The 26,387-nt window shown below is 37.1% G+C and overlaps 1 protein-coding gene across 2 annotated transcripts in view; it reads left to right on the forward strand.

Annotated features, from left to right (window-relative positions):
• The first annotated feature begins 13,516 nt into the window (after window positions 1-13,516).
• The window catches only part of LOC107588021 (probable G-protein coupled receptor 158), a 113,657-nt gene continuing 100,786 nt past the window's right edge, over window positions 13,517-26,387 (forward strand). For both annotated transcript variants that reach the window (XM_016276003.1, XM_016276004.1), the window contains exons 1-2: window positions 13,517-14,735; window positions 24,978-25,089. In XM_016276003.1, the coding sequence (XP_016131489.1) occupies window positions 13,891-14,735; window positions 24,978-25,089 (957 nt within the window). In that variant the 5' untranslated portion in view covers window positions 13,517-13,890. The remainder of the gene's footprint in view (window positions 14,736-24,977; window positions 25,090-26,387) is intronic.

Raw genomic sequence — 26,387 nt, forward strand, 5'->3', positions numbered from 1 at the left:
GGGTTAATGTCTTAAGTTCCTGTAACTGTGACCTTGCCTAATGGCCAGTCAAAAATATACCAATGACCATATTCCAAAGATCAAATCTCAACATATGATCCCATACCTTAAATAGATATTTTACAGTCAATGTTATGCAAAATGAAAACCATTGTATCATAGTGATCATAAACACAGCTCAAAGGCTCCATACCAGTGGCCCTGCTTCACAAAGCGTAACATCTAGTGTTGTTTTATCATTGGTAAAATATAAAGTATTTCAATACTAGCATTTTAGTCAAATATAATTTATGCAATATGTCAAACCTTTAACACACAGAGAAAAATTAACCAGCAGAAACAGTTTAAAAGTAGCCCAATTCCATGTGAAAACCGACTTGCCAATACTGTCTGTAAAGCTTATTTGGGTTTTACAAAATGAACTTTAAAATACAAAATGCTAAAAAGGGATTTTTAAAACTCTTTTTTTTGAGAAGTTTAGATGAAAGAATTAAAATATCCTTAAAATATTCCTAAATTGCTCCAAGCAATTAGATCAATGAAGATCAATAACTGCTCTCCAGTTTTTCTCCGAAATGTAACGGTATGTCATGGATAATACTTTTTAACTGTGACATTACTTTTACCTGGCATCTTTCTTCTGGTGTTTTCAGAGTTACGTCACTTTAAAGTACTAAGTTCCTGTAACTGTAACCTTTATGTTCTGCCACCTGTACATTGGAAGTGTCTTAAAGAGTGTGTCATGAGTGTGTCCTCGACAGCCGGCGCGTGATGCGTCTTCTTCTTGCTTTACGGCGGATCGCAGACTTATAAGTGCATTACCGTCACCTATCTCTCAAATGGACGATTGACACTCCTAATTGAGATTGTAGATAGAGTGCCAATGGTCCATTTGAGAGATAGGTGGCGGTAATGCACTTATAAGTCTGCGATCCGCCGTAAAGCAAGAAGACACGTCACGCACCGGCTGTCGAGGACTCGCTCAGGACAGTTCAGACATTGCAGTGCATCAGAGGTAAAAAAACTATATAAATACTGTTCAGTTTCTTGCACAGACCGATTGTTTCGTGTCTTTACACATCAATGTATCGTCACGAGCCGCTGGGTTTAATTTGGTTTTGTTTGTGTATGTTTTTTTTTTCTTAAAGCCGTGATTCCCATTCACTTCCATTATAAGACTGACAGACTGCAACGGTTTGACTTAAAAATCTCAGTTTGTGTTCTACTGAAGAAACAAAGTCTACATCTACAAACTTACATCTTGGATGCCCTGGGGGTAAGCAGATAAACATCAAATTTTCATTTTTGGGTGAGCTATCTGTAAGGTAAACAGGTCAATAATAATTTAGCTCAAAGGGAATAATTTAAGATTTTAAAGGGAACTCCACCATTGATATGCAAGGGAATTAGGACAGAATCACTGTTTTACGGCGGATCACTGAGACGGCCTGCGATTCAGTGAACGAGCCGTATGACATCAATTCTGCAATGGATATCAATATCCAAAATATAGTGAAAACACTATTAATTAGCATAGTAACAAGATCGGCAGTTTACCGTGCCATTCTGTGAATGTATGAAGACCAGAGATTAAAATGTCTGTAAGGAATTTTAGTCTCTCTGTTCTTGTCGTAAAGTGGGGGAAGTCAATTTACGAGGAGCTTGTGACTGTAGTTACTATCGTGTGATAGTCATGCGGTCATCTCTTTTGACCATTATTCTTGATAACTTGCCCCAAAATTTTACAATCTCCTTGGACTTGTCAATGTGTTCTTTTGTGTTAATGTTGAAAACTGTTCTGTGACAGGGGCTTAGGTTTAGGCTTGCTTCAGAGAGGCTGGGGGCTGATTTATGACATCCTGTTGTCTTGGGCCTCTGTGGAATTTTTGTGACTCCTCGTGCCTCAACTCGGTTTTGACCAAATCTTAGATTGTCTGATTCGGTCTGATATCCTACATATCCCTTTAAGGACTGTTCCACACATGCATGTGCAATAATTGTTTATGGTTCATTGAATAAACATGGACAGTAAAATGCAACGGTCATATACTGCATACTCATTTTATGATTACTGTATAATCAAACTATGCTGATCTAACTATGTTGACTGATTACATTAAGAAATGTTATAAGTATGCAAATTACAGGTGCATCTCAATAAATTAGAATGTCATGGAAAAGTTAACTGTCAGATCAGCAGTCTTCCCCATGATTGTGTAGCCTAGTGAACCAAACTGAGAGACCATTTTGAAGGCTCAGGAAACCTTTGCAGGTGTTTTGAGTTGATTAGCCGATTGGCATGTCACCATATTCTAATTTGTTGAGATAGTGAATTGGTGGGTTTTGTTAAATGTGAGACAAAATCATCACAATTAAAAGAACCAAAGACTTAAACTACTTCAGTCTGTGTGCATTGAATTTATTTAATAAACGAGTTTCGCAATTTGAGTTGAATTACTGAAATAAATTTACTTTTCCACGACATTCTAATTTATTGAGATGCACCTGTATACATTATCAATCTAAATATGCACTAACTGGCATACATTTTCAGAACAAAAAAAAATACGAGATATTCAAAAGGTTCAAAATTCTTGTTTCATGTTGTTGATAGTGAAGGATTTGAAAAGAAATGAAAAGAAATCTTCACAATATTTTAGGAATAAAATGTATAAAACCAGCCAAATGCAAAAACCTTCAGATTATAGATAAGAATAAAACTGTGAAATTTGTTGTAAGTGCTACTGAAGTTAATATTTCTGTCTCGGTGCATCAGAAATAAAGTACTTTTGATATGTATTGTAACTGAAAACTACAGATACAAATAGATAAAATGGAATAAAATAAACACTTGTGAGTGTATTTGAGCCAAATAGCCCAAAATCTCAAAACTGACCAGTGTGTGAAACAAATTTTTTTTGCCTCTATTGTCTTGCCATAAGTAAACTATTGACTAGCTGTCTGCACCCCGCAAAAATAATTGGGGAAGTAAGCCCACACCAGTTTTTTTTTTTTTTTTTTTTACTGACTTCAAGCTATATTTTTAATGATCAGCCAGTCAGAGGCCTGAATAACACCACTTTCACGTGCAACTTGGTTTATCATATTGCCTTTACCTTTAGATGTTTAACCTTTTCTGTTGTGAATGAAAAACTGTTGTCACCAACTGATACTATAAATAAAAACTTCCTCCATTCATAGTTCAAATGCCCTGGGGTCATGAAAATGATTCTGAGGAAATATAAAATATACCAGTATTTCTTCTGGATAATTATTACAAATCACCCTCCTTATACAGTATGAACACACCTCTGGGCAGGGTTTAAGCAAATGTGTAGACTAATAAATAGAACAGATGAGAACATCTTTCAGAACAGATTTCAGTCTAGTCTTGCCTGTTTTTCCGCTTTCCTTGAAGACTATGGCGTTTTATCGTACAGACTGCGTTGAGAAACCAGTTTCTAAGCTTTTTGAGAAACTTGGCCATCTGGTTGGTTCTTATCCGGTTTGGGTTTTTTTGTCATTCCTCTGATAATGTCCGCTGCTCTGGGAGGAGGACTGTACTTTCTCTAAGACCGCAAGAACAATGACGTTGAGAAACAGTTCACACCTATCAATGGACCTTCCAAGCAAGCCAGACATTTTGTAAAATAAACTTTTCCAAATAACGATTCGTTGTTTTCAAAACAAAGACTCTATGCTGAAGGAAACTATTCAGTGATTATATTTTCTGTTGTGGAAGGAAACATTTTAATAAGGTTCTCTGTCAAAGCCAACTAAACTCAGATAAGTTTTAAAGATATTTGTGCCAGAGAAAATAGGGACTGTGTCTCAAATCCCATATTGGACATTATTGATGATAAATTCACCAATTTATCATTATTTTTTTCTTGGCTCTACAGTAGGAGTCATTGAAGAAAGAGAAGGCGTGATCCAGCAGGCACGTGCCATCAGACTTTTCTACTTTTTGTAGGATAACAATGGAACCTCTGAATGGCTTCAACAGTTCCAAAATGTTCTATCCAAAAATAAACGCTCAGCAAAGGACTCAAGGTACTATAAGTAGCCTGTGAAGGAATTGTTCACACATGCAAATATATTGTAGACCAAATTATCTGTAAATTCAGTATACATACTGTATTTCCATATGTACTTTAAGTAGCATATATGTAGATAACTGTCTCAATCTGCAGGTGTCTCATTTTACCTCGCTCTCCAGACAAGAGGAGATAGAGAAACACACAACAGATGGCATTCCTCTCTTTTCAATAACTTACTCACTTGCAATCTCCTTCTCAGTTTTATCTTGTATGCGGTAAGCAACATATATCACATATTCAGACACTACAGGGAGTAAACAAAGTAAAAACGAATAATAAAAAAAAATAATAATAATATGTTCACACAGAATGAAATGTTTTAAAAATCTAAAATAGCTGAATGTTTTCTGTAAGTGTCACACTTCTCGGGAGGTAAGGAGCAAGGAAACACGGAGATAACTTCAATCACAGTCTTTAATGATCACATGGGGAACGTAGGAGACACTGGAACACAAGGAATGACGTTTGAGGACCGACAAACACTAATTGAAAGGACTGGGGCTTTTAAACACTGGGTGATTGGGAAAACACAGGTGCAAGGAATGACTAATTAAAGGGAACATGGCACACCTGGGGAGGGAAAACACAACACAAAGAGTCCAGGGGCGTGACATTACTCCCCCCTTCCGGAAGGTGCGTCCTCGCCGTAGAAACAACATGGGGAGGGGAGTGGGTGGGAACTAGTGACGGACGCCCGGGAGGGAGCCAGCAGACAGATTCCAGGGAGGAGACAGGAGGGACCCGGAGCAGGAAGAGCACAGCAGGACCCAGGCCACAGCCATAACAGGAGGAATGGCCACCGACTCCAGGGGGCCAACCAACGGTGGCGGAGCAGGTGGTGGAGGAGCCCGAGGCGGAGACGGAGAGCCAACGAGGGAGGGGGATGCCGAGGATCCGGGGGGCCAGGGTGGAGCCGAGGGCTCTGGTGACCAAGGCGGAGGCGGAGATCTGCAGCGGAGCCGGAGCGACTGAGGACCAAGGTGGAGATGGCGGGAGGAAGGAGCCCGACGGAGCCGGTGGGACAGAGCGACGAGGTGCAGCCAGAGGAGTGGAGTCCAAAGGCGATGGCGGGTCGACGCCCGACCAAGGCGGAGCCGGAGGGATGAGGGAGCCCAGTGGAGCTGATGGATCGATGGGTGACGGTGGAGGGGAGGGAGCTAGGAGCCGGGGTGGAGCCACTGGGTCTACGGGACGAGGCGGAGTCCAGGCCTCGGAGGCTGGAGGCGGAGGTGAGGGAGACACCAACCATGGTGATGCTGGAGGATGACTGTCCCGCGGGGCTTGCACCGCAATGATGGTGGGCTGAGGGCAAGCAGAGGGGCTGTCAGTTGACAGTGGTGGAGGAGGCTGGAGCGGATGGGAGGGCAGGCATTTTCGAGGAGCGGCCACTGTAGGGCGCTCTGAGCTTGATTCGGGGGCTGGATCCCTCACCTCTTCGTTTTGGCACTTATGTCTCGCCATATTCAGCTCACCCTCAGCTCACCGATGCAGGGGGCGGAGCTCTTTATGGGAATGCATGGCTTTGAGTGTGCTCTCTTGTCCGCGTGCCTTGTTTCTTGTTGGAGAGTGGTGTTCAGATCCTGGCACTCATGTCTTGTTCAGTTTTGGTTTCGCGTCGGGGTTCAGACACTCGCGCTCCATGTTCTGTCTTGTTGTGTGAATGCGTGGTCTCAAATTTGCTCGGGCCGTGCGCTCTTCTGTCCGCATGTGTTGTTGTGTTATTGTTTTCTGTGTTTCTAATTGTCTTGTGTTGTTGCATGCAGCTCGTGTTTATATCGGCTGTGTGCTTTCTTGTTATGTTTTGTCCTGTGCTTGGGTTTTTTCATTGGCTGTGTGCTTTCATGTTGTCATGTTTTGTGTGAATTCGTGGCTTATGAGTGTTCTCATTAGCTGAGTATTCATGTCTTGTTTTGTTCAAGCACATGGCTTGTGATTGTTTTGCTGGCCATGTGCTTGTGTTTTTGTTTTGTGTGAGCACATGGCTTTTGTTTTGTTTGTTTCTGTGTGCCATGTGCTCTCATGTCTATTGTCTAACCTCACCCAATTTGGTTCAGTTGCCCCACCTGCTGTCCCTCATTACCCTCCTTGTTTGCTCCCTATTTATTCTCCTTGTGTTTGCAGTCCTGTGCCAGTTCATTGTCAAATGTTCCTCTGTTGTTTTATAATTGTTTTAAACTATTAATCATTTTCAAACATTTAATTTTAAAGCACAGCACTGGAACACATTTTTATCACTCGCCATGGTGGCAACTCTCAGACAAGTTATATGGATTGATATAATGGGTGGTTTTGACGTGGTGCACTGGAAATTCAAACAAGAACCAAGAAAAGCATCAGAATAGCATTTCTTTACTAAACAGCCTTTAAATGGCAGGAGGCACTGTGCATATCAAAAACAGGCAAAGCAACAAAATAATATTATTCAACATATAGATATTTTACTGAAAATATTACGTAATGGCATTGCATGTAACTAGCTACTCCTCAACACTGACATAATCCTAACCAAGAGTGTTAACAAAAGCAAATGTGAAAAAAGTATTTGCTGAACCAATCATGCCATTGTAGAGTAGCTTGCTTCTACAAGTCTTCAACTTGACCCTTATTTCATGAGATTCGTTCCCGAGCTCTCCACATCCCAAGTGCAGTCTGTACCAGGCGAGCTAAAGACTAAGTTTGCCACATCAGAAAGCCATTCATTTGGATGTATTATAAAAGCACTGAAATGTATTACATTACAAATCATGTGCTATGGTAAAAGTGTCATAATACAGTAATGTACAAGGAACCATGCAAAAATAAAACTTTATTAATCAATAATCTGCCAAATGTGGAAGCAGTTTTATTGCCTCTAGTGTTCATTTTAGCTGGAAACTGCAGTGAATTGCATCTATAGGTATGTTTTGGAGTTTTGCAAAAATGTAGGAAGAGTCATTTCTCAATGAGTGCGTTTACATGCACCCTCATAATGCGATAATAATGGGATTTTGGCACCCTATAGGCTGTTTATTAGTGGTCTCTGCTAAGAAAGCATCATTCATTCAAGCATATCATTGAGAAATTTAAGGATACAAAATTTACATTAAGAATTACAGACATCTGAAAAGTCAAATTAATCAAGCTTTAGATTAATCTTTAGAAGTTTAAATCTGAATGGAATGGAAATTCCACAAAAAAGATAAATTAGAAAAAAATACTTCTTTAAACAAGGCCATTTGTGTGAATGAAAGGTAAATATAAATCAGCAGCACAAGAATGTTGTCATATGACATAATAAAGGTAATGTAAATATTGCAACTTTGTAGTCCGGAATAACCCATGTAAACTCTAGATTATCAATAAACTGGGTGGTTGCTTTAGAAGCTGTGACTTCCTAATCTATAAAAAGGTGTCTATTTGCAAATATGACTGCAGGGCACTTTGCCAGATAGCTTTTGCACACAAACCTAATGTTTTACAATAGCAGATACCAGTCATTCCCAGAACAAAACCCTTCAGAGAGTTCTGAAATATAAGAAAGTCCTAATCTGAATGTATCCTTTTTACAAATCCTTTTAAGGCAGGTCAGTTCACTCAGCGGCCAACTTGGTCAGCTATTTCGTGCAAGTACAGCTCCTATCTGTTTGAATCTGCAAAGACTGATATCTCTGACTCTGTTTGTCAAGATTACTTTTATTCTAGAAGGTCACATGTAGAAACTAGAAAGTGTAGCAATCATTTCAGAAAGTAAGACAGAAAGTTATGTTTGCTAAAAGACTGTTTACTAAAACAGAAATAAAAAGGCTACTAACAATTTACACAGATTGGTTCTGGTTTCCTAATGTGTACACATTCAGTGAATAGGTTGTTCAATAAAAATTAAACATATTTTACCCCCATGGCTGCCAAATGCACCTGATCAGGTTGTTTATAAGGGTCTGACACATCCCCTCTGTGGCCACACACTCCAGTCACCTCTGGTCTCGCCTGTCTTCTCCCTGCATATGATATGATGACACGCCATAAAACTCCTAAAAAAGACAGAAAAACAGAGGGGAAAAACTCTGACTCAGAGGAGTTTAGTTTTCAAAACTGCATTGAAAACTGCACCTCTATAAAGCAGTCTACACAACAGTGCCATAAGATCATTAATGCATTCATTTTGCTTTGAATGTATTATGTGAGAAGCCAATCGCCTCAGAAGCTCCTCACAACATGAAACACTGTGACAACCTATTAATGCATGCCACCACACACATACATGTCTGTTAAGAGATATATGAGATATATGTTTGTAGAAATGGTTATAGAATGTTAATTGAAATATTACTGTACATAGAAAAGGTTAGAAAGAGATTTTACAATTTAAAATCATGTTAACTTGCATTTTGTTTTTGCGTCTTGCTGCTTTACCATTGAAACAGTGAGTATTTTCATTTAACTGCACCAAGGACGCCAAAAGACAGTTTAGTTTAATGAACCTCAACAGATTTAGCCCAAATTTATGGACACAAGATCCTTTAAAAACTCAACCTTTTTGAAAATCTCTAAATTGAAAGTGTCGAAAGAGCATGTCAATGAAGGCACTGCTAAAAACCATGAATTATAAAATAAAGATCAGAAATATCCAAGAAAAAAATATCCTGACCTTTTCCAGACCTGTCAGGTTAATGAAAATTTCCTTCAATCCTAAAAACATTTCTGTAGCTCAAACAGTAAAGCATGTTGCTTAGCATTGGCCATGGGTTCGACTCCCAGGGAAAGCAAGAACTTAAAATGTGTTCCCTCAATGAAATTTAAGTAGCTTTGAAAAAAAAAGCATCTGTCAAATACATACATGTAAATTGCAATGCTTAATTCAAAATAAGAGTCCCTGTGAAAAATCAATACAGAAAATGTCTTCATATTAACATGGTACAATGGGCCATATTTTTTACAGAGTGTATAGGCACTGTTTATATTCATGTACAAAAATAATTTCTTAGCAAAAACAACCAGCAGCTAGTTTAGCATTCCCCTGGCCACAGACGAGCAGCTAGGGGAAATGTAACTGAGCAAATTCCATCATGCAAGAAATTATATTTTTCAATGAACAGTTTTTTTTTTAATAAATGAAAGCAATATAATAAATTACCTACAAAGTTTGCTCAAATTAAAGACATTTACAGTAAGTTCATTTGCACACATTGTAGAAACATGCTTCTTCATTTTTGCAGCAGTTGTCATTTGAAATACTAACAAAAATGCTTTCCTCTATATTTTACCTCTCTATTTGGCTTTTTATCTATAATTATGAAACACAAAACGCTTGATTTGAATACAAGCATGTGTATTCAGACTTTTGACTCAGAACCTTCCAATTAACTATAATATATCTATATATCCCTTGTGAGACTTTCCCATGTGACAACAAGCCCCTGTTTCCCTTTTTACATAATTCATATCAGGAGCTAAGTTATGATTGGATACATAATCAGTATATTATAACAACACCAAATGATCTGATAATGTGCAAATAATTCCATTTATGAACATATGGTTCAGAGACGATGCGGAGCTATGAGGAGCTTTGGTAAGCTCGAGCCGTGTACCTCTGAAGACAGTGATGGCATCACCGATTGTTTGTTCTTACGTGCCATTTCAGTTCCTTTGGACGCTTGAGTCATTTGCGCCCCTGACGCACGCGTTTAGATTCCGCTCTGAACATCTCATTGTTTACAGATCTGGATTAAGCGCTAGTGCGGTGATGATGACTCATATTGCACCATGATTCACATCCTCACGCAGTCGCATGCGTTCATCCTGTGCGCTTCACTGCAGTATTTCCCCCGTGAGCGACAAGCATGTCTCCTCGAAGCAAACAGCTTGTATGTTTAATTCAAGAATTAATGCTTGATTAGTATCACAGCATTGACTTGTATTTGTATTTAAATCAGCGCAAGGGACCGTTCGCACAGGACGCATTCTTGCGTTCAAACAGCGTGGCGGAGACACGTTTTGAAACTGCTTAAAACTTGCGACGGCGTCTTAAAACGCGGCGCTGTAAGCGAGACCGCGACTCAGAAGCGAGAACGCGTTCGTGTCTGTGTCAATACCAAATAGACGGAACGCAACGGGATGGGAAATCACGGTTTTTCGAGCACTATTTTAACTCGGCTGGCGTCTGAAAAAAAAAACGGAACGGGGGACACGACGCGACGCAACGCTACCAAAGCCCGTCTTATACATGTCAACTAACTATTAAAACAGCGCAACGGTGCGCAGCGGAGCCGAAGTTACGTTACGTTGGGGTTTTAAAACACGTTTTGAACAGCTGAGGGCGTCTTAACGAGACGAGCTTAGAAATAATAGCGAGACAACGGCGAAAAACATCCGTCATATTTATGTCATAGACCAACAATTAAAAAACAACGCAGACGGAAAACAAGAACGCGATCTGTTTATTATGATAAACAACCACGGCAATTCGTTTTTATTGTTACTTCTCAATACTAGCGCATTAATTGTAATAAATTAATAAACGGCGCGTTTATCGTGTCTTTTAAACAGCGTCGCCCTGTTGACGTTTATAGCAGAGCTGTTATAAATGTACTCCTGCCCATCGAGCGTCTATTTTTTTTTTTTACCGAAACCCGAAACATTAATGTGATTTATCGTCGTTTTTTTCGATGTATGTTTTTCTCCTTTCAGCACTGGATAGCGCCTTCAGTTTTACAAACACGCCCTCCGTCAAATGACTGACAGCAGAAATGGCCACACACCAATCAAGGGCACTTTCCTAAACCGTATAAGGTGATGAAGAAGACGGGATGTTAGTAGTGTTGGGAAGTCCGACTGATTTGCCCGAATCGGTTCCTTCGAACGGTTCAGTTCAGTGTAGCCGATTCGCATCCGAGAAGTGGATAAGCGCTCTGACCGAACGAGTCTGTTTTGCGAAATGGTTCGTTGAAAGAACCGACTCAATGAACGATTCCTACGCGAATCGGACACCACTAGATGTTATAGCCATAGGCGGAAATCCCGGGGGGGGTAGGGGGGGGACAGGACCCCCCATCTGAGGGTTGTACCCCCTAAAAATATGATTAAAAACATGGCTGTGTATCTCAATGAACAATGTTTTATACTTTAAATAACTTTGTAGGTAGTAAAACAACGCAAACCGGGCAAAAATGCGTTTTAAGTTTGGAAACATTTTGAGTCTCCCCCTCCCTTGCCTCACAGTGCTTTGGTCCAAATGCCTACTTTCCTCTTTTACATCACCTAACATTACACACACACACACACACACAAGTCCGGTGAGAGAGAACAAAGCCAATAGTTGTGGAACTCCAAGGCTGTCAAGGCTATTTTATTCACTTAAACATCAGATGAAGTGATTATTTTCTCTTTAATACAGATGATACCAATGTATTTTTCGATGAGTCTGCTATGTTAGCAATAATAACGTTACCTGTTTGAGGGAAAAGGTGTGTATTGTAAATAACAATGTTTTATACTTTAAATAACTTTGTAGGTAGTAAAACAACGCAAACCGGGCAAAAATGCGTTTTAAGTTTGGAAACATTTTGAGTCTCCCCTTCCCTTGCCTCACAGTGCTTTGGTCCAAATGCCTGCTTTCCTCTTTTACATCACCTCAGTTGACGGCAACAATTTTGTTGCTAAATTTATCAACTTTTCAGCCTACCCTAGCAACTTTTTCTTCCAAAAGCACCTAGCAACAAGCCTCACAGTAGATTGTGCATTATTTTTGACTTTTCTTAGAGTGCAGCATACTAACTAACTACTAATAAACTGCTTTAAAGTATAAAACTTAAATTGTAATCGTTCAAAAATGTGTAAGTTTTCGATAATTCAATGAATTTAAAAATAGTTATTTATATTTTAATATTATATTATGCATTTATATTGCTATGAACAAATCTAAATTAACATATATAAAATATATGTTTTTGCTGAGATTTGACACAATTTTGCATGTGATTACTTAATGACGTCATCACGCAATGTCATCACAGCATCATTTAGCAACTTTTAGCAACAAATCAACCTTCCTTTAGCAACCTCCCCTGAAAATTAGTTGGCAACACTGGTTGCCGAGTCCATGGTTTTCCCGCGGAACTGGGCTATGTTGCTGAAGCACCCCAATAACGTGATATGAATGCGAATTTTACTGCAGGAACCCCGCCGAAAAACATGTATTTTACCCCCAGGAATGCAATTTTAACCCCCCTCGAAATGTGAGTGGGCTAGTTTTGGTCTAGTGATCAGTGTTGGGGAAAGTTACTTTTAAAAGTAATGCGTTACAATATTGCGTTACTCCATAAAAAAGTAACTAATTACGTTACTTAGTTACTTTTTATGGAAAGTAATGCGTTACGTTACTTTTGCGTTACTTTTAAAATCTGGACAGGGCTTGCTTGTTTGTTTTTAAAATAAAAAAGTTATATTTTTGGCAAATATAAAAGCCTTTTCACATCAGAAGTGAAATGAATCAGCCTCAGGCTGAAGGGAAAGTAAATTTACGTCCATACAGGAAAATGCAGAAGAAGACATTTCAACACACTTCAGCAATAAAAAAAGACACAAATGTTTGTCTAGAGTAATTTTTGCTTATTAATACGGTTGAACTGGATCATCGAAGCTCAGAAGCAAAGACATTGATTAATAGAATGGGATTAAATACATAAAGGATATTTGTGTTGTTTAACATTTAATTATTGCAGGTTTGCGTCATATTCTGAGTTGCATTATTTTTATTCATTTTGAGGAATACTGAATCTGTGTTTTTTGTGAGTGAGATGAATTAATGCATATTCATATTTATTTTAGAACTACAGTAACATCTTCTGATTTCTGTCACCATGGCGACACCAGAGCTGTCAATCAATAAATTGGAAAAAAGTAACTTGCGTTACTTATTTGAAAAAGTAACTCAGACATTCTCTTGTAAATTAAAAAGTAATGCGTTACTTTACTAGTTACTTGAAAAAAGTAATCTGATTACGTAACTTGCGTTACCCCGAAAACTGCTAGTGAGTCTGGTGAGCAAAGTCAATAGTTGTGGAACTCGACTGTCAAGGCTATTTTATTCACTTAAACATCGGATGAAGTGATTAATTTCTATCTAATACAGATGATGCCAATGTATTTTTCGATGAATCCGCTATGTTAGCAATAATAACGTTACTGCTTGACTGATGATGGTAATGTCTACAACGGAGACCGCTGCACTAATAGTAGTACTTGTCCTTACAAGTACAATTTAAGCTGTATTATTTGTGTCCCCTTCAAAAATTGCTCTTGAGAAATTTTATGTTTATTGTCCCCCCCAATTGTTAGAGGAAATTTACGCCCCTGGTTATAGCAAATGGTTTCAGCCGTTCTCATGCTTTAAGACTGGAGTTGACGAAAGAGGGCGGAGTGTGTTTGTCATCCAAGTGTGAAGTACTAACTCCCTACCTCCGAAAAATAGCATTTTTTTGTTTCTCTCTCTCTCTCTCTCCTTCGATCACGTCTGTTGTGGTCCAGCATCATATTGGGAGGAGAGCGTCGGGGATCCTGCACATCTGCTGCGCTCCTGCGAGGAGGTACAAGACCGAGCCAGCATCACTTACACAAACAACACCAATGCACATGAGAGGAAAGGGATTACCGATGCAATAACTGTCTTCTGGCCAGGAATCAGGAGTCCGTAATGCGTGAAAATCCACAGGTGAAAATGCTGTGCTGATTTGATTCATTCCAGCTGCGATTTCTCGCATCAGATTTGGTGAACTGAAGCTGGTAAGGTAAAAGAGCGGGATTGAAGGATATGGCCATAATCCGGATATCGTTACTCTTGCAAGTGGGATTTGTTATAGGATCAAATTATAGATATGTGGAACATGATCGGGACCTAAAAGCAAAGCTGCCCATTTATAATACGCACAGCAACCAGCAAGCGCACCTCCGGAAGCCACATTCGGGTTTAGCGCAGAAGATCGAGGAACAGGTACCCCGAGTGGTGAGTGCGTTTCTGCACACGGGGGATTCCTCCACCTTAAAACACGGCAACTGCTCCAAGAGATATGAGCTGGCGGTGTTGCGGGGAAGGACGCGCGGAGACGCGCATCACTCCATGCGCAGCGTTCTGGACACGGTCCTTCACGCCACAAACTTCCTCAACATGATCCTACAAACGAACAGGTCCAGAGATCACAGCCCCAGACGCGATATGGAGTGGTACCACGCTCTGGTCAGGAGTATCCTGGAGGGCGACATCAAGATCCATCGAGCAGTGATCACCTTGAGCACCGAGTCCCCTCCTGAAGGGCCACCTGTTTACCTTCAGGCCACACGAGCAGGTGGAGAGATAATTCTCCAGGATTTATCCAACACTGCCCACCATATACTGAAGAACAGAACGGCTGATACCGAGTGGTACCATGAGCATAAAAATAAAAAGAAGACCCATCTCCAGAAACGAGTGCTGAGTCAAGATTTTGCCTCTTTTGACGCGTCTGTGCGCAGTGGAGAAAGTTATATTACCGACAAAACTCAAATTCACTGGTCAGCTCCGTATTTGGAGTGTAAAAATGGGAATTTCATTCCCAGATGGCTCGTGACACTGTCTGCTGGCTTCTATGGCCTTAAACCCAACCGGAATCCAGACTTCAGGTAACTTTGGTAACATGGATGGATTGTTCAGTTGTTCATAATGCACATTCTATGGCAAAATGTATGCCATAGAAACTATTTTTCTTGCCAAATTTCACAAACAATTATAAATAAACAGCAAGTAAAACACTGAATTAAATGTGGCATTTTAAAGTAGAATTTTCTTGTAAAACAATCTAAGAAGCTTAATTTACAACTTTGAAAAAATACATTTTTACAGTGCAGATTATCCACACAGAATATGTTATTATTATGATGATGATTATGTTCTGTTTAGTAGGAATTCGTTTTTTTGTGTGAAAATTGAATAATTACTGTAGAATTAATTCAGGTTTATTTGTATAACATTGTTTGCAATACAAAAAAAATGCATGTTTCAGTGTGCATTTCAGTGTGGAAGTATGTTGTTATCGGTTAGAGATGAGTGCGTCAAAGCAATTTATTATAAACAGAATTTCCACGTTACAGTAACAATAATAGTTTTTCATAGTCTTATTGTTTATGTTTTTGTATTTAATACCACGAATGCTGTTGGTTAGTATGGCAAACCATCACTGCAGGTGTAGAGAGTGCTTCTAAAAATAACCAGTGCTGGTTGCATAGCAAGAAACCCCTTAGCCCCCGAACGATCAGCTCGCTTCTCAATATACAACCGCGGTCATTGGAGATGTTTTGACTGACCAGGCTAACATGGTGGAGATGTTGTGTACAAGGATCCTCGACTCTGTTCAAAGATGAGTTAAGGGGTGCCGGTAACACTGGAGTTCAGAGACAGGAATAGGGCTGTTTCTTATTTACTAATTAATCCCACAGGCACCAGCACCATGGACTCAGGTTTTACAGCCACAATTGTACTTTAGAAAGCTGCAACCGGTCCTGTAGCTTCTTTCAGGCAAATCATTTATGTGATTGCTTTAAATGCATAGCTGTAACAATTCAGGGACCGAGCTCAATTTGCAGCGTGTAGCAAAATGGTATTTCCGTTAATATCTGTCATCGTCAAATTCTCCAGTCTATCGTCTAAATGAGGAAAACCAGCGGAAGCCAGTGTCTCTCTGGGTTTGTTCAGTAGTTATGCTGTAATTTGTAACCTCTCTGCACAGGTCGATATTTGGCCAAGGCTTCGTCTTATGATGGCTTGTATCCCCTGGGTAATGAATTCCGAAACACTTGCTGGCCATGACATTAAGGTAGATCCATCTTGTTGTCTTTAGGCCCACTCTTTGCCACCTACACATATTTATAAAGGGGCAATGGAGGGGGGAAGGGGTGTTCTTTAATGCAATGTCTCCAGTCTTCCCTCCCAGGATACCTTTCAGTCAATACGATAATGAATAAATAATGAAAGATGTACAACAGCAACTAGAGGCACCTCTCATACATCTGTAGATATTTTTTAGATTCATGTTGTGTGTCGCAATGTTACATTTAGGCTTCTTATTGTGACGGACAACCTGATATTTGTGTAGCGAAATGTCTGGGCCATGCAGGTGAAACGTTAATTACATCTAGTTGAGTCTTTCTTCACTTTGACAAGTTCCATTTTCTGGTGTAGCTTGAGCTAAAGAACATGCAGAGCACACGGTTGATGATTTGTAAATATCTTAGTCCTTTTTTTTTGGAAGAAAATTTGAGCACATGCTCATTGCCACAATGCGAGGGTGTTGTGGCTGGTTGCTAGAATATTGCTATGCGGTTGCTAAGGTGTACTAAGTGTTTTTAGCACATTGGTATATGGTTGGCTAGGATTGTTTGGTGGTTTCTAGGGTATTGTTAGGTTGTTCTGAGTGGCTGCTTATTGGCCCAAGGGTCAATGATGTGATGCTCATTATTTTGTCTGGATCTATTCAAAAATACATTAAATTGTAATTCATACATACAGTGACTTGAATAAATCTATTGCATGTTAATCATATTTAAAACATTTATTTTGATATTTTTTAGTCTGTGTGGTACAATGGTCTAATATTATAATGAAGAGTAAAATAATGAAGTCATATGGTGCAACCAACATATATAAATATAAAGAAAATAAACTTAAGACAGCAATTTTTTTTATTTTAAATATAACATTTTATGACAAGAAACGTTTAGTTCAAGTTGTAAAATGCCATGCTGTGCAACTCTCCAAAAATGTAATATTAGAGATGATATTGATGAATTAATACTTTTTATAATAATTAAATATAACAATTATATAATTAATTACCAAAATACTAATTTTATTTGTAAAAAGTTTTTTGGGGGTCTCTCAAGGTTTTAATCGATTATTATAAAATTAATAGATTAATAGCATCTGAGGCCGCTGTTTGTTTTAAATCATGTGGAAAGGAGTTTGTTGATTATAAGCATCTGTCTGTTATAGGAGTAATTATCAAATGAGAAGTGCTCATGAGACAGTGACACGCAGTGGCAAACCATTCTAGAAGATTGAAATTCATTTTATCTCTTGGCTCCTGATGAGCAACAATAATTGTCTGCATGGTGAAGCCTTTCTCTCACAGATGCTGCTATTTTATGTAGCCGTGCATTTATGTATTGATTTCTCTCAAGCGTAATGGGAGATTTACTTTTGAACTTTTAGAAATGCATTTCTCAGTTCTTCCTCAACTGCTACCACGTAGACCTTGATTTGCACACTGGAGTACTGTCCCCCAAAATGCTGCAGCAAATTCGGACCTTCACAGTTTTTTTAAATATCAGTGTATGGTGTAACATTAAGATTTTCCCCCTCATACGTTTAGTAATTTAGTGTACTTTCTTTACATATTTTGTATTTAAATAACTGTACATTAAATAGATCTTAAGGTACCATAGCATGCAATATTTATCTTTGTCAGGTGTGAGTGAGGGTTGGATGGAGAGAAAAGTGAACTCTATTAAGGCTGTCCAGTCTGCCAGGGGCCTCTGGGGATACACGAATCCACAATGTCCTATTATAACCCACATGGGCTGTAGGTCCTCTGCCCTACAAGCTCCTGCCAAGAGCCCAAGGGAGGCCGAGTTTGGAATAGGCCAATTACTACTGGCATGGTAGTCTTAAAGAGACAGCGCCATTTCTATAACATCATGTTTATATTTATTTTCAAGTATGTGTTTTCAAGGGGTTTCCAAGCATCAAAACAATAATACGTTTAATGAAACGTTCTTTTTTTCTATACATTTATATTTAATATTTTTCACTAAGCACTAACTGGTATTCCATTCAGAACATAGCTAATATGAATGCGTTGGAAATGGCTACTGTTAATACCGATGTCCTATCTGACCTCTTGTCTGAACAAATCGAGTCCTTTGGGAGAAATCCGTCCGTTTCCTGTGTTAGCTGGAATTAGCGTGAACACAGTTTCTTGCTGTTCTGCTCTGTTTGAATTGAATTTCAGTTTGGCATAAAAAAAGGGGGAGCTCATTAAAAAGAAAACGCATGGAGACGGATTACACCTCTTTTCATCCAGCGCGAAGCTGGATCTCGCCACGAGCGCTGTTATGCTAATGTAGTCCAAAAAGAAAGGAAGACAGTTAGATAAAATTCAATTAGCCAACAAAACCTGCACAATGAAACAGGAGACTGCTATACATGCTCTCTAAAGAACAAACTGTCATTCTGCCATGGACTTCATGAAAAATGGATGGACGAAGCGTAGAGTAATTTTTAGCATTTGTTCAGGCAGCGACAGAACCTCAGCTAGCTTCAAGGCACATGTCTATTGAACGGCAGACGGTCTTAAAAGCATCCTCTTAATAAATCAAGTGCACTGAAGCATTATGTTTTAGTATGATCTCAATGTCATGTTGTGCTTCTATTTTAAGGAAACAAAAGGAGGGAAATGCATTAGGTTGACAGGACGAGTTTTGGCTAATATGACTCAAGGCCCTGCTTGTCGTCTGTGCTGTGACACCAGGGTCATTCCGTCGAGTACTGTCGGCCGTTATCAAAGCAGACAGCCCAGCGATCTTTAATGTCAGCGTCTCTTTGTGCCCTCACATCTCACCCCTTACCCCACTGCCATTACGCAACCCCATCAACAAACACTATCCCCGCAGACATTGTTCCTTTACAAGCTAAACCTAGCAATAATTTACGTTAATAATTAAACTTTTTCTGTTTTCATCTGTGAAAATATTTACTGATATATATATGACTGACAACTTAAGCAAAGGAAAATAAGTCAAATATGTGAAATTTTTATGCCATACACCACTGTGATAAAAAAAGTGCGCTTAATTGTGTAGTGTACTTAAAGATCAGTTATTTTAATCACGTACTAGTTATTTTTTAAATTGTTGTTTCTATTTTAAAATGCACTTTGCATTTAATGTTTTTCTTGAAAATACATTGTAAAATAATGTTTTAATAATCTTTTGTCATGCATGAAAGAAGTACACTTACTTTGCGGTCTTGACTAACATAAGCACATGCAAAGTAATAGATTATCATTTTAACTGTAGTGTTATTTGATATATTTACAGTTTTTCAGTTTATTCGGCAGTACTTGCATGAGACAATATAAGTATAAAATTATTATACTTATTCTTATTCTTATTACTCCTACTGAGGTGGGTCAGAAAAGCACTCTAGAGTTCAGCTAATTGCGTTTAATATAAATTTGAACTATAATACGCTTTCATTAAATTGCAGAAAAAATTTTCAGTTCATACTTGAGTGTTTCTTTGAAAGTATTTTGTTGTAATAAGTACTAAGTATGTTAAAGTTTGATTTAAAGGTTAAAATTCATTTGAAATGCAATCATTTTGATTTTGTAGCACGGGCACTAACTTCACTGCATCTGTTGTAAAAATTAATGAATTTGAATTAAATTAAATCTTTTGAATTTGAACTAAAGTGTCATATACTAATTTTATTACATAAAAATTAATTTAGCAGTTGCAGTAAAGAAGTAGGTTGCAGCCACCAAATAATTGTTTTGCAGGGTCACATTAAATGATCGTTGATTGATAATAATGCTAGCTTTGCATAGCAACTTTTAGCCTTTTAGATAATCAAACATCTGAAAATGTTAACGTCTAAATTTCCTGGATTTATTTCAGTCAGAAATATTATTAATTATCACTGACTTAATGCATATGCATTCATTTATACCACCAAAACTACGTTATTTGGGTTCAATCAGTTAGTAATTGCAGTGTAGCATTAACATTTTGTATTTTCAAAGCATGGAGCAATGAAACATCCAAAAGTAGGAGATAACTTATCTGACATCCAGCTTTAGATGGAATGCAACGTCGTCGCTTTGCTGTTCTCTCTGATCAGCTGTTTGGACATACAGGGCCCAAAATAGTCCTCAGAACACAGATCTAATTAACTGCATCGTCTGGGTGCCATCCAGCGAGGACACGTCTTATCTTATTTGGCCCGATCGCTGATATTTTGCTTCATTCCTACAAACAGGATTATACAATAAAAAGTATTTGAAGACATTACGGGATTATAATGTAACTTGGATTAAGTAGAGCAGATTGGTCTTGATCACCACTATGTGACATGGTATTACTCTTACACTCTTACAAGTCGTTTGACTAACCTTTGCCAATGCCAACAATAGCCTACTAATAAATAATAATAATAATAATAATGCTTCTTATAATAATGTTTGTAAGAAGAAAATTGTACTGTAACCACTGTAATGACAGCTGTGTAACGGAGTAGATGATTCATTATGATAAAAGTGCACTTTTTCTACAAATATAGGTTAATATTGGTTTCTCATGTAAGCAATAAAGCAATAAAAAGGCACAAAATGCATCTTTTTAATCAAATCAAATGTTAAATGAATTCATCAGTCTCAAATGTAGCTTTACCAAAGGTCACACAAGTAACAAAAATTTGTTTCACTTTTTTATGTTTCTTATGTAATTCTGTGGTGCTAATCATTATTACACCTTATTTATTTTCATGTTGCAGCATTACTATTTTGTTAAATATTTAGGTCAGATACATTTTCTATGAAGTTCTATGCTTAATTATGAAACATTGGTTTATTACAGATTTCGTACTATTTTTGAATACTTCTTTTAAAGATATTTAGCAAGGATAGGAACATTTTAGACGTTTCTGTGACATTCTGTAATATTCTAGTGCTTTCTGGAACATTCCAGAACATCGTGGAACTAGTCATAAAAGAAAAAGAAAAAAAATCATCCAATGTACGCTTCTGAAGTTTTAGACAACTCACTTTTAGTAACTGCTTATGTTAAACTGTTGTTAACAGATAGTAGATTTTATGAGCACTGTTAATGATACACAAAAAATAATTTTCGTAGATTTCCGTATCAACCATGTCAAAAGTCATAAAGAAACGTTAAAAATAAAAGCAAAACAAAACTAAAAATTTGTTTTGCACTGTAATGTGAGAAAAAGCAAAAATAAAATATTATTTTTCTTGATTTATGGTAAATATAATGTATCAATTAGGGATGCACCATCTCTCATGTAATTGGTCAATCAGTGCTTCAACCCCAGAAATTATGTAAATATAAAAGCTTGTGAACATGCCACTTAAAGTAACATTTCCTCAGGAAAGTTATTCAGTGTTCATAGTTTGTTAGTTAGCAGTAAAAAAAAACACTATGGGAGCTTATTTATGGTTAACTATTTCTGTGTGTTTAAGTATATCATGTTTTTATGCAAATTACCTGTGTAATTGAAACGTTTGGATACAACTCTTTTTGAGACGATGCAAATAAATGATAATGATTAGCCTATTATATCTAAAAATGAATAGCATTTGAATATAAAAGTTATTGAAATGCACCAAATGAGGGGTCTCCCTGTTAGGTGTGCAGCAATAGTTTTTTTTCCCCCTTAAGAAAAAACTGACATGCAGACCTACCTAAAATACACAATTTATATATAATCAATATTTATATACAAATGAATCAGTATTGAATTGCATTGTGTAAATCTGTATACCATGATATTTTCTAAAATGATTACCATACTGTATGTACTGTAGCATAAGCATTCAACAGCATAAAAAATTGCAAGCAGACATTACCATAAAACTATTTATTTATTTGATTTGTTGTTTATGTCGTGTTTATTTGTATGTTCATGTCTATTTGCAGTGTTGTCAAAAATTCTAATTTATATATAATATATAATTAAAATAATAAATTATAATAAACATAGTGCGTTTAATAAATTGATAACAATTTGTTGAAAAAAAAATAAAATAATGAAGAGTCCTATTTTTCTATCTTTTTGTAAAGTATAAAAAAATAAATTACAACATTTTATGTATTACTTCTTACTCTATAATGTGTTAGCCAAGCAAGCTAACGCGCTCTGAGAAGTCAGGGAAAATTGTTGACAATTATGTTGTGCATTTTAACAAGATATAGATGTCTTGGTTGAACATTGACGATTAAGATACAAAACAAATCTCAACAGATCTGGCCAGATCTCGTTTCAATCTCAGGGAAGACTGAAATACAATCCAATGTCACATAGTCTGCCACAGTAATTACAGTCAATTTATACTAATCCCAATAATCATCAGACCTTTCATCGTCAAGGCAAAATGATGGCACTGTTACCAATCCACTTTCTGTCTTGCGAGTTAACAACAGCAATACAGAGCCATAGGTCCTATTTGACCTTAGATGAAGGTTGTGGTGCTCCGACGCTTGATGAACACGGCCTCTAAAATTAGCACACTTGCTTGGCCAAGGCTTCAATTAAGGCAAGCAGAGACTGTTCCATGACTGCACCTTCTGTGTCTGTCTGAGAGGAAGAAAGAGAAAAAGACAGGAAACGGATATAGTCGCAGAGAGAAACAGAGAGATCTGTGTTACCTCGGGCAGTCCTCCTCCTCAGTGTTTTCTGATCTATGTTTGCATGCCTGCAGGACCAGCGTTCACCACAGTATAGCTTATAATGTTTTTCACCTGCAGTACATGAGAAAGATGGAGTCTAGAGGATTATTAGCATCATTCTCATATGCCTTTGATACTATATATCCACATCGACTTACTTCCTTAACCTCCACAGACCACAGCATCGATACGATTTATGGAATTTACATAAATTGTTTCAGGAAACAACTGGTTATATAAATCATCATGGTTATGCATATTTTGATTTAGTATTTGATATGTAGTATCTTCCATATCAAATTGTTATCGGAATAGTTCACCCTCAGGAGATCCAGGAGATGATTTCTTCATCGCAACAGATTTGGAGAAATTTAGCATTGCATCACTGCACCTAATGGATGCTCTGCAGTGAATGGGTGCCGTCAGAATGAGAGTCCAAACAGCTGATAGAAACATCATAATAATCCAAAAGTAATCCACACCACTCCAGCCCAGCAATTAATGTATTTTGATGTGAAAAATTAAACATAATTGCATCTGACATCGTTAATGATTTAAAAGGTTTATTATATTTATTTTTGAATGAATGAACAAAAGACAAAATATATGTTAGAAAGTGAGGTAAAAATAATGTAATATTAGTATGTTATTATTTACCGGTCAATTGGAATATTGCTCAGTTTTACCTGAAGGCATCAACAATGGCTTCAATGAGCAATCAGCATGGAAATGTGTGTTTGTTAAAAGTAATATATAAGTATAATAATGTCATTAAATGAAAATATAATACAATACAACATGTTCAATTTACAAACACGTTACCTCCCCCTTGACTCAGTTCCAAACACCGACAACCTTGTCCAGAGGTCATCAATTAGCAGACTGTAATTTGTTCCACCAAGACAAGCAAATAATTGATCTTAAATTCATATAATTATAAACAGAAAAAAAGGAATTTATACAATGAAAGGGGTTTAGTTATCTGTCTCACTTAGGGTTTGCAAGGCATCATACAATAAAGATAATTCATAAAGCAGCTGTATTTGGAAAATATGGAAACTTATTTGTTATTCTATAACAGAGAAATTGGCAGTCTCTGAGAGATTTTGGATTACATATATGATTTATTGCTGAGAAATTAAATAATTTTCTGAAGAAATCGTGAGTGGTGCCTTTGCAAACCACAATATCGTGCTGGTGGTTGCTTACTGGTGAAAGCTCTTGTTTCTTATTCAGACCCTGTTCCATTTATAACGTAGCCTATTTACAGTACATTTTCATGAATTTAGTGTCCCAAATTAAATACAATGCACTTATTGTATGCATTAGTGTATGAATTATATGAAGCTATTTTGTCATCCAACATCAGAGTATAATAGCCAGTCCCATTCCGGTACACAATTAAAGCTGCAACAGGAATCAAGCCATGGCACAGTATCTTAATTTATGCTTTTTCTTAAGTGGCACCTACTGCCTGAGAGTGATTTGCATATGTATTCAGCCCATCTGAACAGACAGATCGCATGCGCAAATCGAACCAAGTTCGTATTGGTGTAAACTGGCCTTTAGATCACATGGGCATCTGTGCTTCATAATGTGATTTCTCTCAACTGAGACTGGGATGTTGCACAAGCCGGTTCTTAATGTTCCAGCACACTGACAGCAGATGTGAGAATGCTGGTGCAGACAGCTGTGATGAGAAATAAAAATAAACATGCTGAAGAGAAATGCCATTAAAGATCATTCAGTGTCAGTCAACTTCATTCTTTGAGTTCTTAACTCAAAACTCCATTCAGCCAAATGATGAAGCCATAAAAAATACTTTATCAGGCTGTACTGAATAAGCTACCATTGCTATATACAGTATATATATATACATTTATATACAGGATGCTGCCTCTCTATGAAGAGAAGACTATTACACATTGTATGTCTGTAAGGTTCTGGAGGATTTGATATCCTTTTCTTCCCTTTATAAGTGCTGATGAGAATGCAAACGCTTCCTCTCTTCTGCTTACTGAAAAGGAAGGCCAGACTGATAAAGAGTGTATTGATCATCTTATTGATGATTTGTTGTTTACTGGGTAAAAATATCAATACGGAAAATGCGAAGTCGTAATGGATCCGTGTAGACACACATCCACATTGGCTGTTATGTCACTTAGAACAAAGATACAATTTAGGATTTGAATAGACTTGTCAATCAATTAATTTTCTGCTTAGCAATCAAAGCTGAAGAATCCTTTTAGCACACTTTTAGCATTAAATGTACATGTGTGAAGTACTGTAAGTGTATATTTAAAGTGCCAGTGTTTTACTTAAAAGTGTTTAAAGAAAAGTTCAGCTTTTTGCAGTTATCAATAGATTAATTTCTCTTTTTCTCTTGTGCTCTATCATATCATATAGGGGTGTTGTTCGAGTGGACGTCAGCCTGCAGGATGTGGATATTGATCAGTGCTCTGCAGATGGCTGGTTTGCAAATGCCTGGCCACACAGGTGCAACCTCACCACTATGGAGGTGAGTCCAACTTCAAGCTTTTGCTTCAGTGTCATGATTGCAAACACCAAAGTTTTGTCTTATTTAATAAATTCCAGGAGACCAGTCACACTTCAGTGGACTAAAAATATAAATAGAATATAACATTAAAGGAAAAGTACGTGACAGCCTTTGTGAAAAAATAATAAAAAGTATAATATCTTAAAATTATAATATAGATATTATAATAAAATAAAAGGCCATTTAAGTTAAAAAAGTTAAAACTTTCATGACAGTGTTTTTTTTTTGTTTTTTTTTTACACTTAAAGGGATAATTCTGGGATAAATTATGTCATTACTCACCCTCATGTCTTTCCAAAACCATAAGACCTTCGTTCATCTTTGGAACACAAATTAAGATATTTTTGATGAAATTCAAGAGCGTTCTGACCCTGTACTTAGTAGTAATGTCAAATTAAAAACAAATTGCATTTTAGATAACTATGTTTTGATAATATTTTGTTAAGCTTTAAAGAAGTATACATGTATTTTGATGTGTTGACTAACATACTAAAGCACATGTTAACTGTAGTGTGCTATTTGATATCCAAACATATAATTACAAATATACATGACACGTTTCAATAGAAATTACATTGTATATATATATATATCGTTTACTATAGTTTACTTGGTTTACTATAAATGTTTGGCAGTTTGGCAGTATTTCAAATATAATAGTAATAATGAAATTATATATAAGTCACTCAAATTACATATAAGTTACAAAAAGTCACTCTAAAGTTCAGCTAATTGCATTTATAATATAAATGTAAACTATTTAAACTATAATAAAATTCTCATGGAATGCAGTTAGTTAATTGTCTAAAAACAATATATTCAGGTCTTTAAGAAATTTAAGAAAAAAGCACACTAAAACTATGATATTGTAATATATTATATTATATTATTAAAAAATATCCTACTTTTTTTCACATAAAGTCAAGCACCAAATTGTCAACAAAAGTTATATGATAGCTTCTAAACAGCTCAAAACAAAAAAAAAGCCCTAAAATGAAGTTATATGTAGTAAAAAATGGTGTGTCGATGCCATTAATGCTAAAAGGCATCGATGATATATTTACTGCTTTGATTCTGCATTTTTATGCCAGTTTCATCATGAGACAAACAGAAACCAACGTTGTTTGACATCATTGACATCAAGTAAATGATGTTAGAATGTTTATTTTTGGATGAACTATTTCTTTAATATCCCCGGTTTGCTGCAGAACATACATAATTTGAACTTTTCAGGACCTCTTACAAAGAAGTAAAAAAAA

Source organism: Sinocyclocheilus grahami, unplaced genomic scaffold (assembly GCF_001515645.1).
Source record: "Sinocyclocheilus grahami isolate Dianchi unplaced genomic scaffold, SAMN03320097.WGS_v1.1 scaffold98.1, whole genome shotgun sequence".
In the NCBI taxonomy this organism is placed as follows: Eukaryota; Metazoa; Chordata; class Actinopteri; order Cypriniformes; family Cyprinidae; genus Sinocyclocheilus; species Sinocyclocheilus grahami.